The 17,883-nt window shown below is 36.3% G+C and overlaps 1 protein-coding gene across 2 annotated transcripts in view; it reads right to left on the bottom strand.

Annotated features, from left to right (window-relative positions):
* The window catches only part of MAN1A2 (mannosidase alpha class 1A member 2), a 135,784-nt gene that overhangs the window by 44,974 nt on the left and 72,927 nt on the right, over positions 1–17,883 (bottom strand). For both annotated transcript variants that reach the window (XR_006167283.1, XM_042809690.1), the window contains exons 6-8: positions 4,634–4,728; positions 2,679–2,802; positions 2,169–2,262 (exon numbers count right to left, since the gene is read on the bottom strand). Coding sequence is in view for 1 of the 2 variants with exons in the window: in XM_042809690.1 (XP_042665624.1) it covers positions 2,169–2,262; positions 2,679–2,802; positions 4,634–4,728 (313 nt within the window). In the remaining variant the exon portion in view is untranslated. The remainder of the gene's footprint in view (positions 1–2,168; positions 2,263–2,678; positions 2,803–4,633; positions 4,729–17,883) is intronic.

A 17,883-nucleotide genomic window follows, 5' to 3' on the forward strand; every position in this document is an offset into this window, starting at 1 on the left:
GAGTTACTTCAAACAAATTTTAGATATCAGTATGAAAAAGTCTTGCATGTAAGGGGAAGAGACTGGAAAAAAAAAAACAACAAATTGCCACATTTCTTACACAGTCTATTTATGTACGTGACAGATTAATTCTACCTATTTCACACTCTTCATGACTTACTTGGAATACTGCACAGATTAACAAAAAAACCTAAATAGAACTGATCCAAGTCTGAAGAGAAGAAAAATGTTAAAAGGAAAAGAAATAATGGTACAAGAAAGCCCAGAAAGGTCAGAAACAAGAGTTACATGTATCTAGGTCAACAGAGTTCCGAAATAATTTTAAGAAACTGTAGAAACTAATTTGTAATTTGATAAAGTTGTATCAAACTAAAGGCCACAGAAAAAATACAAAAAGAGCTATTCTTCCAGGAGCTGAAAGAAAATGTATGCTTTCCATTGCCTCTGTCTTTCCAGTACTGTGGTATATAGCAAGCTAAACACAATGCTCTTTGAAATTATCTTCTGAGGAAGATGTAAAAATTTTCCTTGCCCATAGTAACAATGTGAGAAGGTCAGTAACCATAGTATGGGCTCCAACATGTGTCCTCTAGCAAACTGAAATTCTATGCATGAAGGCATCACTCTTACTTAACCAATTTCTGTGATGCAGTATACGATTTCTGAAAGGGAATAAGAAAGAAGAAATTTCCACCTCAGTCTCAGATGTTCCAGCTTGTAAGTCCAGTGTTTCATTCCCTATGCATTTTATACATGACTATTTGTATTCACTCACTTGTTTTTCTGGATGCACCGGTAAGCCTAGATGTCTCAGGAATTTATCTCAGTAATCTATATATTCATTTCAAAAAGTGCTGCTAATGCACTTAATGCACTCTGAGGAGAATTTTGGTCTTAACAATCAAATTAGACAAATTTAAACGCAGTCACTGCAATAATAGCTATATTCATTTCCGTCATAAACCAGATTCAGTCAGAAGCAAATTCTCAGTTTGCAAGCCAGAGCATGTTACACAGGTTATTTACAGCCAACCACTGAAGTCACCAAAACCTGTCAATGATGTCAAACAAGACAAAAATAGACCATTTTCCTTGTTTTCTCTAAATAAACTTATATTCATATAAGATGAAGGAACAGAAGCCTTGAGGAAAAAGAACTCTCTTCATTACACCCACTACAAAAGTACTAAACCATTCAACCTTTCTTGGAAAAAAAAAATGCTTCAAGGAAAAAAATCAGGATTGTATCCATGTCTTTCTGTTTTCCTTCTCTGCCTAAATTGTCAGCAATATATGCAATATAAGCTTGCTTTTTTTTTTTTTTTTTTTTTAATTTTCATACCAGAACTGGCAGGTTTTAATCTCTGCTCTCTTGTGACAACAACAGGGCCTGAGGGAACAGCATGGAGCTGCATCAGAGGACGGTCAGGTTGAGGGTTAGGAAAAGGTTCTTCACCAGAGGGCAGTGGGGCTCTGTAACAGTTCACCAAGGCAGCAGGCAAGGCCCCAATTTGACAAGAGGTCAAGGAGTACTTGGAAAATTCTATAAGAACCTGGGTGCTCCTGTGTGGAGCCAGGGCTTGGACTCAATGATCCTGGTGGGTCCCTTCTAACTCAAGATATTCTATGCTTATATGTCACTTCATATTCATTGCCACTGAGAAGAATTATTTTTAAAAATTTCAGTCCCTAATATCACTTGAAAATCCTCACATTCATCCAAGTGAAAGACTTCAAATTTAACCACCACAAACATGATACTTCCTCAGTCACCTATAAAGAGTACCTAATGCTAATCCTACAAAGGGTAATCCACTAACCAGATAACTTGCAGAAGAAAAACAGGAACCAAATCAAAACAAAGGAAGCTGCTTTTCCCTCTCATTCTGTTTAAATGAAGATATTATCAAGTAATGGAACTAAAAGATATGCATTGGATTTCTTAGAAAGTCGCTTTCAGAACATAACACATAAAATCAAGTTACATTAATTCAAAGAGTATGACTGGTAAAAATTGGTTTCAGAAAATCGCAAGTCCAATTAATTCATCTAGATTTTATGTTTTCAAGCTGTGCTACTCACGCCCTACAGAATAAATTTTCTAATCTCCAACTCAGCAACAAAGAAATAGAACTTTAATTATGAACGAATAAAATAAGAGTACTTACGCTGACCCCACCGGCCTGTTCTTGGGTTCAAATAATTTGGATAAAGTCCATTAGGACGATCCATTTTTTGGAGTAACTTCCGAATGTGCATGACCTAAATTAAATCAAGAATCAGGATCACCACTAACAACTTCAATCTGCTCTGCATACTGTTAAATCTAATATTTTTCTTTTCAGACATATATTTTCTTAATTTTATCTGAGGAGCTTTCTTGGGAGCTTCCTCTTTTTATTTTTTATTTTTTCCTTTTAAAGTGTTGACACACAAACATCTTTTAAAGTTATGATTTTTAAGTGCTTGTTGAAAGAAATGAAGAACTTTTGCTGTAAAATTTGTATTTCAAAAAGTCAATCTGCTTCATAAGAAAGAATTTACTTGTTACTTAAAATGCAATTGGATTACAGTACATTACAAAATGTTGTACAAAAGGCAATTTCCTTTAATGCAATTTATGATGAAACAGCATAAAAATCACTTGTATGACTGAAAAAACTAAATTTGAGACCCACCTTGTTGTAATATACCGGGTCTCCTGTTAAATAGCTTAGGTGGACAAATTCCATATGTAGAGTACCAAACTCAGCAAGGATGCTGCTGCCTGCAGAAGCCCAGCCCCAGTTCCGACCCACACCGCTGAGGTTCAAGAAATATGTATGAAAATCAGAAAAAAGAACAAAAAAAAAAAATCAGAATTACCATACAGAATGCTAGTAACAAGTACAACAGCAAATTAAAAAGGTAACAACAAAATAATAATGCTTAAGATTACAGGAGTTGCGGCATGACTGAGTGGTTGGTTAGTTGGTGAGATCTTCTTGGAAAAAAAAAAAATATATGTTCATCAACAAAAAGACCTGTGATTGTAATTCTGTGCATCAACACATTAATTCAATGTCTTAATAATGAGCCCTATCTCAATTGTCATTTATTCATTCCATATCCCTAAGAACAAGAATCAAAAGCAAATACCAGATGAGTATACTACCGAATGTGGCAGAATTTGCTTCCTTGTTCTGTCAAATATCTGCTTATCCTTACTTGTGTGGGATACGTTTAATGTCAGTATTTGATGGTTCAGTAAGATGGGAGTGGGCCTTATCTGTGTCTACATAGGAAAACTGTACATCTATAGCAAGCAGAATATTGTGAATTCCTCAGACTGGCACAAGGAATCAACAGACTGCATCATACCATAAATCTTTTGCACTCAAAGACATCTCGGTAAGTCAGAACTCCTAAATTACCTCTGGTTTAATTTGATTCACGAGTTTTCACCACCTTCCAGAATTGAGTCCTTTAACTTGTGAAGTTAACCATATTTTCCTGGAGATTATTGGTTCTTTCTCTCAAATAAGAGATCACTTATCAGTAAAACTACGAACAGATAGCAATGTCTTTATATTCCTTTTATTATAAATTAGAAAGAATAAAAATGTAAACAAAAAACATCAGTAACAGAGCAGAAATTACAGTTCTCACCTGAGACAGAATACCTTTAAAAATGCAGTAGCCACTGCTGAAAGACTACAGAAATAAAATTATAGCCTGCAGTTTTTCTTTGGTTTATCTCTCACAAAGAAAGAAAATGAACATTAAAAATACAAAAACTAATAAAATACAAGCTACTCATTTTTCAAATCCTTCTATCAGGTCCTTTCTTCTATTGCATGTCAGCCTCATGACAAGTGTTCACATATACATACACCACTGTCACTGCCTCATTGCATGCCAGCTACTGTATTTTCTGTTGCGATGCCAGCAGGCTCTGTACAATACCAGGAGGTGGATACAGCGCCAGCAGTAATTAACAAGAAAGTTCTGATGTCCCAGTAATAAAAATATAAAAAATGCCTTGTGTCAAAAAGTGCTTTCAAAATTTGAGGAAAAACTCAGCACTGAACAAGCAATACAAGACAAATTAGTAATTTTGTTCCACGAGGCAATCTAAGTTCAGTGTACTCTGAACAGCCACCTATAGGAGCCCATCCATATTCCCTGACTATAGTGGATATCTGCACATTAGCCTTGATACAGCTGAACTGCAAAATAAATTAATACTTCCTCAAACATTTTGAGATTTCTGAAAGTAACACACAGCTCACAAAGAGCATAAAACCCAGTAAATTCAATTGTGGCCTCCAAACAGTTTTGTTTTTCATAGGAGCATGGTTTATAATGACTAAAGAATTAATGTTTAAGCTCTAGGACAACATATGCCATAATATGGTCTAACAGCATGCTGAATTCTGAGTTAGAATTAGGAAAAATATGAATGGTCACAAATTATTACAGTTAATGAAGTAGGATGGTCTGAAATCTATTAAAGTTGTCTTTAAGTGCCAGGAATAACAACTTGTCACCATCTTCTACAATTGTACTACTTAGAATTACTAATAGCATATGCCGTTTTTTCAAGTTAGGGAAGGTTGAGAAAAACACTTCCCCACAAAAGAAAACTCATTACCTTTTCAGATTTACCATTGCCCATGGTATACCCGTAGGCGTGTTGAAGGCTGGAAGAAGTTTTCCTGCCAGCTGCACTGCTTTGATCTTGAAAACCTAAGATAGTAGGATCAATTGCAGACAGTTATAAATTCCGATTTATCTCCAAGAACTATAAAGATGGAAATTTCCTTGTCCCACCCACTTCTTTATATAAGAAAAGCGTTACAATGAAGAAAAGAAAAAAAAAAATTGAACTTATCATTTATTTTCACTTGTTCATTTCATGAACACCACTAAAATTTGAACATGAAAAGAAGACTTGTCATTTTAATGTCTCTGCTTCCATGCTCACCAGCAACACTGCTTATATTCCTACGAAAGAGGGGTATCAATCCTCCCCCCAACTCTTTCCACCAATATTATTTCAAGTGCTATCTGAAGCAATCTTTAAAATATACTCACTTTTGAAGCAAAAAGTGAAAGAGAATTCTCCCACATAACACAAAAGTGATTTTAATTTACAAACTTACAATCCTATTAATGATATGCTTAATACAGGCAGAGCTGCTAACTTTTTATGAACGCTGTCAAAGCAAAATGACACATACACAGTTTCCCAAAACTCTTCTTTCATTGATAATACATTACAAAAATTTTAAAAGGCTTAATATTTCCTCTCAAGTCTGACTACGAATGCAATTTATTGACAGGACAAAATGACTTTTACTTTCCAGTGTTGTTACTCATGTCCGTATCAGAGCATAAACCTGTAATACCTTTATTTAGAATCTAACGTTTATGAGCTAAATGAGTAGCTGGGAAAAAATCCTTCCAAGCTTATAGGAAGAATCTTTTCCAAGAAGGCATATTTGGCAGATGCCAGTAACATAAAACTGTTTTTGCCAGCTAGCATGGCACTTGCTAGCATACATTACAATTAACTCAATGTGAATATTCTCTGGAAGTATCTTCCTTATTGGGAGACAACATTATTTATCAGTTACAAATGCTGCACAAACATTTTAACAAAAGGAGCTACTGTTGCCCTAAGTAACTTAAGCATTCTGGACACACGAAAAAACACCCCACAGTTATTAACTACCACATCAATATTCTATAATCAAGAGAAATAAAAGCTTTGAGTAAATCTAAAAGACAGTTCTGTTGAACTGATAAAAAATATTCTTCCCTTTTGTGAAGAGTAGAGGAAGAAAAGAAAAAATGTAAACTGGGGAATCTGAAAAGTAAGCAATCAAGACCATTCTCATTTTTCATATGAAGGTAAGAAAAGATGAATATCTGAAATATTTTAGAAGATGACTAGTAAGACATGCAATAGACAAAAAGGAATATTAACGGTGACATCTAACTGTAGTTGATGCAGTAGACTATGGAGAGATGGAAGTGGATCTGAAAGTAATGAGCCAAGAAAAGACTTCTACACAGATAGTCTAAAGATGAGTTTAAAGAGTTTAAAGATGAGGTATGTCTAAACTGAAAAAGAGGATATTGGAATCATCAGAATGGAATTTGATGGAAATGTGAAGCAACAGAAGCAGTGTGGCTTGAATGCTTTTCAGCAACAACACTGGCAAGAGACAGCCTTTGAGAAAATGCAGAAACTTAAAATTCATAAAATGCTCTAACTTTGAATAAAGGACCAAGTGAAAATAGGAAGGCATACTATAAATAAGAGGGACTGTATAGGTAGAGTCTACGGTAATTGGGAAAAGAGAAGCCCTGAAGAGAAATAAAAGATATGCCTCAGCCCAAATACATACAGATTACCTTCTTTGAATCTATAAATGCATACCAAAAATGCAGGCAGAAATTTTAGATTTTTAGATGCTGGATGGGTCAAGACCAGACAGAGCCACTACAATCACCTGAAGTAAGTTAACATCCCTAATGCAGAGCCACTTTTATGCTTACTTCATAACAGAATTACAAATTCCTCTTAGACATTACAAAGTTTGGGAAGACATTTCTGGCATGAATTTCTTTACCTTCCATTTTTGGATCCTGCACCCTTTGGAAACTCCACACATATGACTGTGTGTTTCTATTATGCTCATTAATAAAGGATTTTGAAACATTATGGCAAGAATGTTCAGTGGGAGAATGCTCCTAGAAACATCCCCACTAAAATAATTTCTCTATTTATGTAATATTATACAGCTTTTGCTCAATTTGAAACATGCTACAACAATTTAGGGGAAAAAAAACATAGTTTTGGAAGCAGTTTTTTAGAGATTGTACATAAAGAGCAGGCTGATATGAGCTACCTGTTCATGAATACAAACAAGGGCAGGGAAGGAAATACTGTGCCAGTCATTTCAGCATGTGAGAATTTCAAAAGCCAGTCAGTCAGTAGAAAGTTGCGACTGCTTGCTCAGACAGTGGCATCAATAGTACCTGTTGAAAACTTGCTGTGATTAGAGACACATTCCTTTTACCTCTGTTGAGCTGAGGATTCTAAGTACTACTGATTTAGCACCAATGAGTAAAATTGTACCTTTGTTTACCTTTTTCATTAAAGTAAACACTTGAATTAACCACCGACAGACCATTACTTTGTATTAGGGTACTTCTTGGTACATAGCACCAACAGTGCTATGAATATCTCAGCACTTCTGGATAACATAGCTCTGCTGAGCTAATCAAGATAGCTTCTATTACTAAGTTTTAGACACAAGAGCAGGCGTAAATGCATTAGGCTTTAACTTCTAAATAACCTAATGACAGCAGACAGCATGATTACTTATCATACAGCAAATACAAAAAAAAATTTTAAAAATATAAAAAACGCCTTGAAAACATAAAATAAAATGGTGAAAGAATTGTGGTTACTTAGTCTAGAGAATGACGTTCAAGAGCAGACACAAGATAGCAACTTTTCAGAACATACAAGGCCAATACACGGAAAAATGAAATAACTGTGTTTTCTGCAGATGTGAAGAATAAAAACAAGCATGAAGTCAGATGATAACACAGATCCATTCAAATACTTAATGCAGTTAAGAAAGGGAGTATCCAACAGCAAGACTATATTCAAACCCTCAAGAATAATGCTTGGCCCAATCTAAAATCTTGACCTGATCTAAAACAGTTATTTTTCTACCTTCAGAATTCAGCTTGCAGTACCGAACTCTTTGTAGTCTTTTCGTACCTAACCACCCATTTAAAATCCAACATGCCTGTTAGGCAAATTGCTGCATGAATAGCAATGCAGGCCAGCGGAGCAATTTAATGCTGAAAACCAAGATGAGCAGTGTTGCTGCAAAAAGAAAGGTAACTCCTTTAATAAGTCTTAATAAGTTTTACTGCCTGCTTACATATATGCCATGCCACTTAGAAAGAAAATGCACATATGCTAAGTGAGCAGTTTTAAATTCCAAAGACATACAACATCCCCGCATTTAAGACAGAGAACACCCAAATTTTAAAATATTCCTAGGGAGTTCCCCACTGCAAGTAGTGGTATCCTGCTAACCAGAAATGAAGAAATATGTTCCTTTTTAAAATATTTGCTTCTCATCAATACCACAAATAAAATGAGAAAGGCCTCTCATGACAAGAGGGAGGTGCAATAAGATTCAGGTAACATTTAAGGTATCATAGCATGAAATAGAAGTGGGAATGCACTTTAGCTATATTTTATAGATGTATATGAGTAACAACTAGTGAAGTCTGTAACACCTAGAATTTGTCCTGGATAAAATAGATCTGCATTTATATGAAATTGAGCAAGGCAGTTAAAAACTACAATATGTACAGTGGTGAGAAGATGCAGAATTACATGAGTATATTGACTCACAGCACATGTTCAACAAAGGACTATTTACAGATATTGTTAAAACATGAATCTAGCCAAGAGCCTTTCACTGTCTCTTGTGAGTTATAATGATTACCAAGCACTTGACAAACAAGACTTAGCATTTCTAACACACAAAGTTTTTAGACAGGAGAAGACTTGTCCTACAAGGGGATGCTCTGCAAATTTATTTTAATTGCTCTGTAACAGAAAAAAAATTAACATGGAAATGAAAAACTCAAACCCATCTCAGAAGTCTAAGAGTGAAAAATACAGGAATCAACTTGAAACTAGACTATAACTTAAATTGGCTCTGTCTTCTTTGTATGCTTCCTTCATATCTATATACAGGTATTTATATTTAATGTAATTTTTTATTTATATTATGAAAGAGATTCCCCAGAGCACTTCTCCCGGTTAAACAGTTTCAACACACTTAGTGTTTCTTCATAAAAGAGATCCTCCTGTCCTTTAAACATCTTCACAGTCTTTTGTTAGATTCAGTATGCCAACATCTATCCTATACTGGGGAGCCCAGAACTGGTTCCAGCACCCCAGGAGTGGTCTTACCACTGCTGAGCAGAGGGGAAGAATCACCTCCCACAGTTATGCAGCTGTTGAACTGCTCAAGGTTCCAGACAGCCCATTTCTCTAGCTTCTCCAGGTCCCTCTGGATAGTGGCATGACCCTCTGATGAATCAGCCATGCCTCCCGGTTTTGTACTATCTGCAAACTTATTGAGGGTACTCTCAGCAGATCCAAATCATTAATGAAGACGTTGAATAGAACTGAATCCAGTACTGACCCCTCGGGTACACCAATAATAGTTACTGGCCTCCAACTGGACTTTGTGCCACTGGATACCACCCTTTGGACAAATTCCTTGAGCCAGTTTTCAACCCACATCACTATCTGCTCATCCAGCCCGTATCTTAGCAGCTTCTCTGTGAGTATCTTATTGAATTCCACAATGAAAGTCTTCCTGAAGTCAAGGCAGACAATATCTAGCCTCTCTCCTCATCTATCAAGCCAGTCATTCAATTGTAGAAGTTTATCATGCTGTTTGAGCATCTCTTACTCTTTGCAAATCCATGCTGGCTCCCAGTTACCTGTTTGTCCTTGAAAACAGGTTCCAGAATTATTTGTTCTATTACCTTCCCAGTGATCAAGATGAGACTGATATATTTTGTAGGTCTCCTTTCCCTTTTCGAAAAAAGTAGTTACCTAAGAGTGATGACATTCATCTTGCTTATCACCTTTAGTGCCCAATGATACTGCTGCAAGGCATGGGACAGTTATATGCTGAAATTCACACAGGGGACAAAGAAATTGGGCATGAGTCTTAAGTGCCTTCAAAATTTTAAAACACTGCTAAATTCACTCTAATGTAAGCATGGGATCAGTTACATCTGCTTTTGCAATTATTTGTCCCCTTGTACTACAAGAACTCTGATATCTCAAGAACAACTGGTGTAAGACAACAACGTTCGTCAGCATTACATGATTTGCTGATTTACTGGTTTCATGAACTAAGAAACAGCTCATAAAATGTTTTAACTTTCCAAAAATCTGCTAATCTAGACCTCTCTCTTCTCTTTAATGATAGTCAAACTGTTGTTTTGGTTTTTTTTTTTTTCAGGGGAAATAAAATGCTTTTGTAAAGAGAATTTCTAAGACTCACATTATTTTCAAAACACACAGACTGAGCTGACATTTTGTTTAACAAGTGACACTACAGATAAGGCTTTTACAAATATTTTACATACAAAAAAAACCTGTCATACTGGATACCTCCCCACAAGATATGCTTTTGTTTAACAACCTGAAATGAAGAATAGTGGAAAGTCAAGAAGGTTCTCCTTTTCTGGATGGTACATGAAATTGAGTGATATAACAGTTGCCTTCAATCTAGAAGTGATGGCTACATAAGCCTAGTTAAACTTAAATGTCTGTCTAGAGGTTCAGCTTGTGAAACACTGCTAGAGCATTGTAGAAGAACTATTCTAACTTCAAGGAAAAAGCTGCAAATGCATTCTGCACTCAATTTCTGAAACAAAAATCTTAGTAAAGCCCACAGGACTGTACAGGTCTATCCATCACCCAAGTCCTCAGATCTCTTCTTTCCAAGATGCTATGGACAGTTATGAGATAAAAATGTCATGTTTCTGTGCTTAGTATTAAAAAAAAAAAAGGATTGGCAAAAGAGATGGCAAGAATCTACCTATCATATCAACATAATATCACATCAGTCTGGATGCAAAAGACAACGCAGGAAAACTACCATGGTGGTAGTGCCTTAGGTGCTTAGACGCTTTTCTTGTTTTATCATATAAATCCACTCAATCTAAAAATGAGCAGAAAAAAAAATGCATAAAACTACATCAATTAAATCCAGATAAGACATAATTTGGTACAACTTTACATATTTATATTTTACAAAGCAACAATATGTTCAAATACTGCTTCTTCAATATAAAATAATTTACACTACTGCAGTTTTCTACCAACACCTAAGAATTTGCAAACAGAATCTCCAAATGACACTATCTTCTATTAGAGTTTTCCAAAGCTGTTCTCCTGGACAATAGACATGAGGAATCTAGTTAGTGATGACTCTGGCAGCCTATGAACTAGTGGTTTCATACTACTGATATTTTTGAAAAATCTACATTGAAAGTTTTGTGCATAACTAACTTGCTAGAAGTATCTGAAATTTTTGCTCTAAAAGATCCAAGTGTAAAAAAATTGGCATGCACTGTAAAACCAGCTAATCACATTTAAACTACCTGGCACTAGTTAACAGTACCCATGTAGTTAAAGTGCATAATTTCTGTTCACTTCCTTGGCACTGGTTTCAAAGTTAAATTCTGTCCATTTTTAAAGAGTCTTCATATCTGAGGTACTTTATACCAGTCTGTCAACATCACAGAACAAATGCTATAAGGATCTGACATATAAATACCTCTGAAATCAGATAATTCCAGAAAGATATAACGAACTGTCTAGGTGAGCCAGGAACTGGCTGTTTTAATTCTCTCTTCTATTAATTTTCTATTATTATAAGGAAATTACTTTCAGCCCAGGAAATATTTTTTTTCTCTATTATTCCTTCTTGCCTTAACTGAGTTCTTTGCTGTAAGTTTACACATACTAATGTGACAGATTAGTTACCTTCTAGAAGTAACAATCCTGAATTTGCACAACTTGCCAAGAAGAATCACTCACACCTAACCATGCATGCTTTAAAGATGCAAGTGGGCTTCTAAAACACCTACCATTCAAACGATTTCTTCTTGCTGTGGGACCTTCTGTAGCTCAGGGAATCAGACGTGAGGGTACAGAAAATGTCTGCTTAAAAGTCCCCCCAGAAGTTGCAAGCAGCAAGATAGATTGTTTTAGAGCAAAAAAGCAGAATATGGATGATAAAACATATCTGGATAGTCATTAGGGATCAAAACAAGAATCATCGAAGGGAAGAACATCAGCACAGAGCTTTACCAGCAGCAAAGCCAAAGTGGTACCAGATGGGGCTTCCTGTCTCCCAACTCACACAAGCTGATGTAACAGTGAAAATACATTAAAGGGCATGACTAAGAGCAGAAGAAAAGAAGTAAAAGGTAGGAGGGGATGAATGACAGAAAAATGAATGGAGACAAAAGCATAGAAGGTAGTAACAAGAGACCATGAAAGAAATCAGGAACAAGAAACACAAGTACCACAGTCAAGAATTGTAGGAGTCAGAAGGGACCCCTGGAGACCACCTATTCCAACCCACATGCTAAAGCAGGTTCCCTAGAGTAAGTTACACAGGAAAGTAGCCAGGTAGGTTTTCAATATCTTTAGAGAATGAGATTCCACAGCCTCTTCAGACAGCCTGTTCCAGTCCTCTGTCACTCTGACAGTTCTTCCTTGAGCTAGTACAGAACTTCCAGCGTTACAGTTTCTGCCTGTTGCCCCGAGTTCTACTGCTGTTTGCCACTGAAAAGTCTGCCCCGTTGACTTGACTCCTGTACTTTAAATGTTTATAGACATGTGATGAGATCCCCTCCCAGCCTTCTCCAGACTGAAGAGTCCTAGGTCTCTCAGCCTTTCTTTGTATGGGAGGTGCTCCAGACCCTTAATCATCTTTCTGGCCCTCCTCTAGGCTCTCTCTAACAGTTTCCTGTCTTTCTTGAACTGAGGAGCCCAGAGCTGGATACAGTACTCCAGACTGGCCTCAACCTGCTGGACATACTCTTTTTAATGCACCCTAGGATACCATTGCCCTTCATAACCACTAGGGCACGCTGATGGCTCATGGCTAAACTGTTGTCCACCAGGACACCTAGATCCTTCTCTTCAGAGGTATTCTCCAGAAGGTCAGCCCATAATTTGTACCGATGCATACAGTTATTTCTCCCCATGTGCAAGACTCTACATTAGCTCTGCTGAACCTCATCAGGTTCATCTCTGCCCAACTCTCTTGTCTGTCCAGGTCTTGCTGAATGGCAGTACAGCCTTCTGTCATGTCAGCCACTCCTCCCAGCTTCATATCATCTACAAACTTGCTCAAAGTGGACGCTATCTCTTCATCCAAGTCACTGATGAAGAAATTGAACAAGATTAGACCCCAGTATCAACCTCTGGCAAACACTGCTAGTTACAGACCTCCAACTAGACTTATGCCACCGATCACAACTCTCTTGAGATCTGTCAGTCAGCCAGTTCTCAATCCACCTCACTGTCCACTCATCTCACATTTTCTAAGCTTCCTTACAAAGATGCTGTGGGAGTCAGTGTCAAATGCCTTGCTGAAATCAAGGTACACAACATCCACTGCTCTCTCCCCATCTAGTAAGCCAGTGATGACATCACAGAAATCTATTATGTTGGTCAAGCACAATTTTGCTTTGGTGATCCATGTTAACTACCTCTTGTAACTTTTTCTTTCAAAAGCCTGGTTCCAGAACAAGTTGTTCCATCAACTTTCCAGGGATGGAGATGAGGCTGACTGGCCTGCAGTTGCCTGGATCACCCTTCAAGCCCTTTTTGAAGACTGGTGACACTGGCCATCCTCCAGTTTTCAGGGACCTCTCCTGTTCTCCAAGACTTTCAAAGATTATAGAGAGAGGTTTACCAATCATTTCTACCACCTCCCTCAGCACACGTGGGTGCATCCCATGGGGACCCACAGATTTGTGTGTGTTGTTTGACCAAACGCTCTTTGATCAGACCCATCTAAACCAAACAGAAGTATTCCATTCCCCAGACTGTTACCTTCAGGTCCTGGGATTACTGAGGGGCAGTCATAGTATTAAAGACTAATGCAAACAAGGCATTCAGTATCTCTGCCTTCTCAGCATTCCCTGCTTCTAGGACACTCACTTCATTCAGTAGCAGACCCACACAATCACTAGTCATCATTTTACTACTGACATACTCAAAAAAGCCTTTCTTATTATCCTTGATCTCCTTTGCCAGATTTTATCTCAAGTGGGAATCACAGAAACAACTGCAGAACGGTTCCTCATCAGCAGAGTAGATTGTTCTGATCTAGAACTGATCCTAAAATATGTGTCACTTAAGATCCCTTTCTAGATAAAGGTACCCAGGTAAAGTAAACGGTATAACCCTATCTTGATGGAGTATGTTTTAATCCGCAAGCAAAAACATTTTGCTACTACCAATTGTTCTACAGAGCAGAGTAACAGGCTATATTGTGGTCCTAAAAGTCTCAATCAGAGATAATCCATTACCTCTGCAAATTCTAGAAAGGAAACAATGTATTAGGAAACTTAAAACAGTTCTGAGGTAAAGTAATTAATGAGAGTCCTTTCCAAGGAACAAAAGACATCTACCATCTCCTGTTATTAATCATTGGCTCTTTTCTGGCAACATTTGCTCTCGATACATACTCCGCTCATGTAAAATACCTTCTTAATTTCCCCTACATTTCTGTCTATCATGTCATCTCTTTCATTCTTCAGCTGTGCTTATACTGATTCAGTTCCTACTTTTATTCCTGACTCTTGCTTCTCTTCAATGTGCTGCCAAGCTTTCAATTTGAAATCAATTTTGATTTCCTCCTTAGACTTTGGTAGAAATGACTCAGTCCTCCTTAGACTTATTTGCCTTTACAAGAAACAGTGTGAAACAATATGCAATTTCATCCATGTACACTCATACTATGTACACTTCCTCCTCCCATTGGTACGATGTGACAGATTATGGTGCAAAAATCACACTCTGAAAAAAAAAAAAAAAGCATACAAAAAATCACATTGCTTTTACATTTACAAAACATATCTTTTACACAGTGTCAGATATACTTCCTTACATTGCACATGAAAATGACTAAATAGTATTTTGTTGTGTTTGCTTTTTTTAAATGGATGAACTGGTTTGTTTTCAAAAGATTTACAGATGTATTTAGTTTAACTACTGCTAATACATACAAATTATTAAAAAAAGGTGGTAAGCACAAGCTATGAGCCATGAATTATTAAGTAAAAAATCTTATGGTTGCATAAATTCTGCAAGGCACTTGGAAGGAAAAAAACAAAAAAACAAAGCAAAACAAAAAAAACCCAACCACATTTATTTTGGAAAACAGTAAGAGAAATACCTTACATTCCTGCAGAAAAATTTGTGCATAGAAGAAAAAGACAAGGATTTTCTTCTTTCAGTCTTGTAATCAAAAATCAGAAAGGCTCAGAGCAGTGATCTCATCTTTTGTATAAATAAATAGACTAAGCATAAATACCAACTTAACTTTAAATACTACTTGCTGCCAGAGTGAAACATTTCTCCCATATACTGACTATTGATGCATCCAGAAGATTTCTGTACCTTTTCATGATTTTTCTATTATTTCTGATGCTTTTATATATCCTTTTTAAAACACTACTACCAGTAAGTTTATAGCATAACAATGAACTTTTATTAATGTCTTAAACAGAAATAAATTCCTCTTCATCTTCAAATCTCATAAATCCAAATGCTTACAGGCTTTTTGTGACAGGATTTCATATCAAAAGCTCAAATTCAAGCTGAGGTGAGTTCCTCATCTTCAAAGTCACAGCCTCTCAAAACACATTCCACTGCTCTGCTGATCTGGTCAACACTGGTTATTGCTGTGGGTTACTTTCCATTTAGTTTCCTTATTTCCTTATAACTAACAGCCAGAATCTACATCACTGGCAACATTAAAAATTTCTAACAGGTCAAAATTATCAACTGACTTAATTTCAATAGTTTTCTACTTACTTATCATTTCAACATTAGCAAATCAACATACAGCTATACACTGTTATGAGAATAATTTTATTATGAAATGTCTATTAGATTGATAACCTCATTTTCTGTTAACTCAGTCCTTAAGGCTGGGGAGGAAGAGTGAAAATGGACTGACTCACAGATGCCTAGGTCAGCTTAAGTGGCCTTTTTTGAATATACATTGTTTCAGCTTAAGCATTTATTTGAAATGTTACATTTTGAATTAGAAAAAAAATGAATTTTACTAGGACAGAGAGCTTCTTAGTCATTTCTGTGAAGATACTTGCTGATTTTCCAATTAATAAATTCTCATACAGTAAACATTTGGCTTAGCAATCTCTTGATACCTAATGGATTTGAAAAGCTCATCTTTATCACACATTCTAAGAGACAACTTTTCTGAGTAACGTTTTGCTGGTTTTTACTGGTTTTTACTGGTTTTTTGTCTTTGTAACATTCATGGCATTTGTTTCTCATAGTATCTGCTCTTCTCTAAGCCAATATTCAAATCCCTTTTTAAAGATGGAAATCTAAAGCACTGACTGTAAACAAGTTCCAAAATGTAAAACCAGTCAAAGATGCCTTGTGCTAAAATGTGATCATGTCTGGAGTTGAATTTTATTTTTGTCTTAGAGTGAAAAGAGCAGCTTAAAACAACAACAACAACAAAAACAACTGTGATCTCAACTGACCAAAAAGAATCCCAACTTCCTCTCAAAATGAAACCAACTATGAAAACCCTTAGTGCAGAAGCTAGCAGAGGAAACTTGGCAGGAAGAAATTAGTGTTTTATACTACCAACAGTAATGCTAGTAAATGAACATTAAGAAAGGTTCAGACACCGTGCTTGCTGAAAGCAGTGTCCATCAGCATCAGTATGACTGCTACACTACTGAAGAGGGAGAAAAAAACTAATAGACATGACCATCAGGAAATACTCAGCATGCAAGCTGGACATGAGGAGAAACTTTTTCTCTCAGAGTGGTCAGGCACTGGAATGGCTGCCCAGGAAGGTGGTGGAGTCGCCATCCCTGGCAGTGTTCAAGAGGCGTCTGGATGAGGAGCTATGAAATATGGTTTAGTAGCTTGTGGTACTAATGGGAATGGGAGGATGGTTGGACTAGATGATCTTGCAGGTCGTTTCCAACCTTGCGATTCTATGATTCTATGATTCAAGTAGTGACAAATGATCTGTATTACCCTTTCGGTGAACACAATCCAAACTTTAAGAGTGGCTATTATTACACAGTTAAGATACTTTCTATCGTTAAAACAGCTTATCCTTTAATTTCACCACTTTAAAGCACATTATACCAATGAGCAAACCTGCTTCCAATCAACCTACAGCAGAGGAAACAAAAATGCTATGAATTAAGTTTTCTCCTCTTTTCCACATCTACTGGTGCTATGCTGTAGTAACATGCAGCAATACATTATTAGGCTAACTAAAAATTGACAATCAGGAAAATGTTTTCTACAGATCTAGTAAACAAGTAAACAGAAATTGTGCAATGATTACAAACTGCATTTAGGCATGGTAATGCTTTAAGGGTATAAAAAAAAAAAAAAAAAAAAAAAACAACTTTTCAGGTTGTTAGGGCTGAGTTATACCTTGAGTTGTCCTGGACACTTATGAGTAAGTAGCTCATCCCATAGCAATAACCTGCAAATCTTTATTGGATGGGATGTACATAATGCTGTCATCTTCTTCGAGTTTTTAACTTCTGATAAATTTAATGTAAGTACTTTCTTTTTCAGATACAGTTAGACACATAAAACTAGCTCACAAAGAGAAACACCGTCTTGCTTATAAAGACTTATACTTCATATATGTTAGTCAGTCGTTAGGAGTATCCACTCACATATATAATGTATTTTTATTAAAGAATTTTCCTGAACACAAGAGACATTGGCTGTCAGTTTACTGGCGGGAAAAAAACCCCAGAACAGGTTATTTTGATTATTTGTTAATAGAGTATTGGGTACATAACAGCCTTTGCTCTTCAAATGACAGATTTCAGGTTGAATTTACCCACACACATTAAATCATTTTGCCCAGAAAGATGTGTCATTTTCATAGTGTTTATAAAAGCCATAAAAACAATCATATAAAGGAAGAGTTTATATATAAGGCTGGTATTGGTAAACACAATAAATCATTAATCTTTTTCACACTGCAAATGCCATAAGGAAATAACTTT

The sequence above is a fragment of the Centrocercus urophasianus genome, unplaced genomic scaffold (genome assembly GCF_019232065.1).
Source record: "Centrocercus urophasianus isolate 14NV4802_14NV808 unplaced genomic scaffold, USGS_Curo_1.0 seq_12, whole genome shotgun sequence".
Taxonomy (NCBI): domain Eukaryota; kingdom Metazoa; phylum Chordata; class Aves; order Galliformes; family Phasianidae; genus Centrocercus; species Centrocercus urophasianus.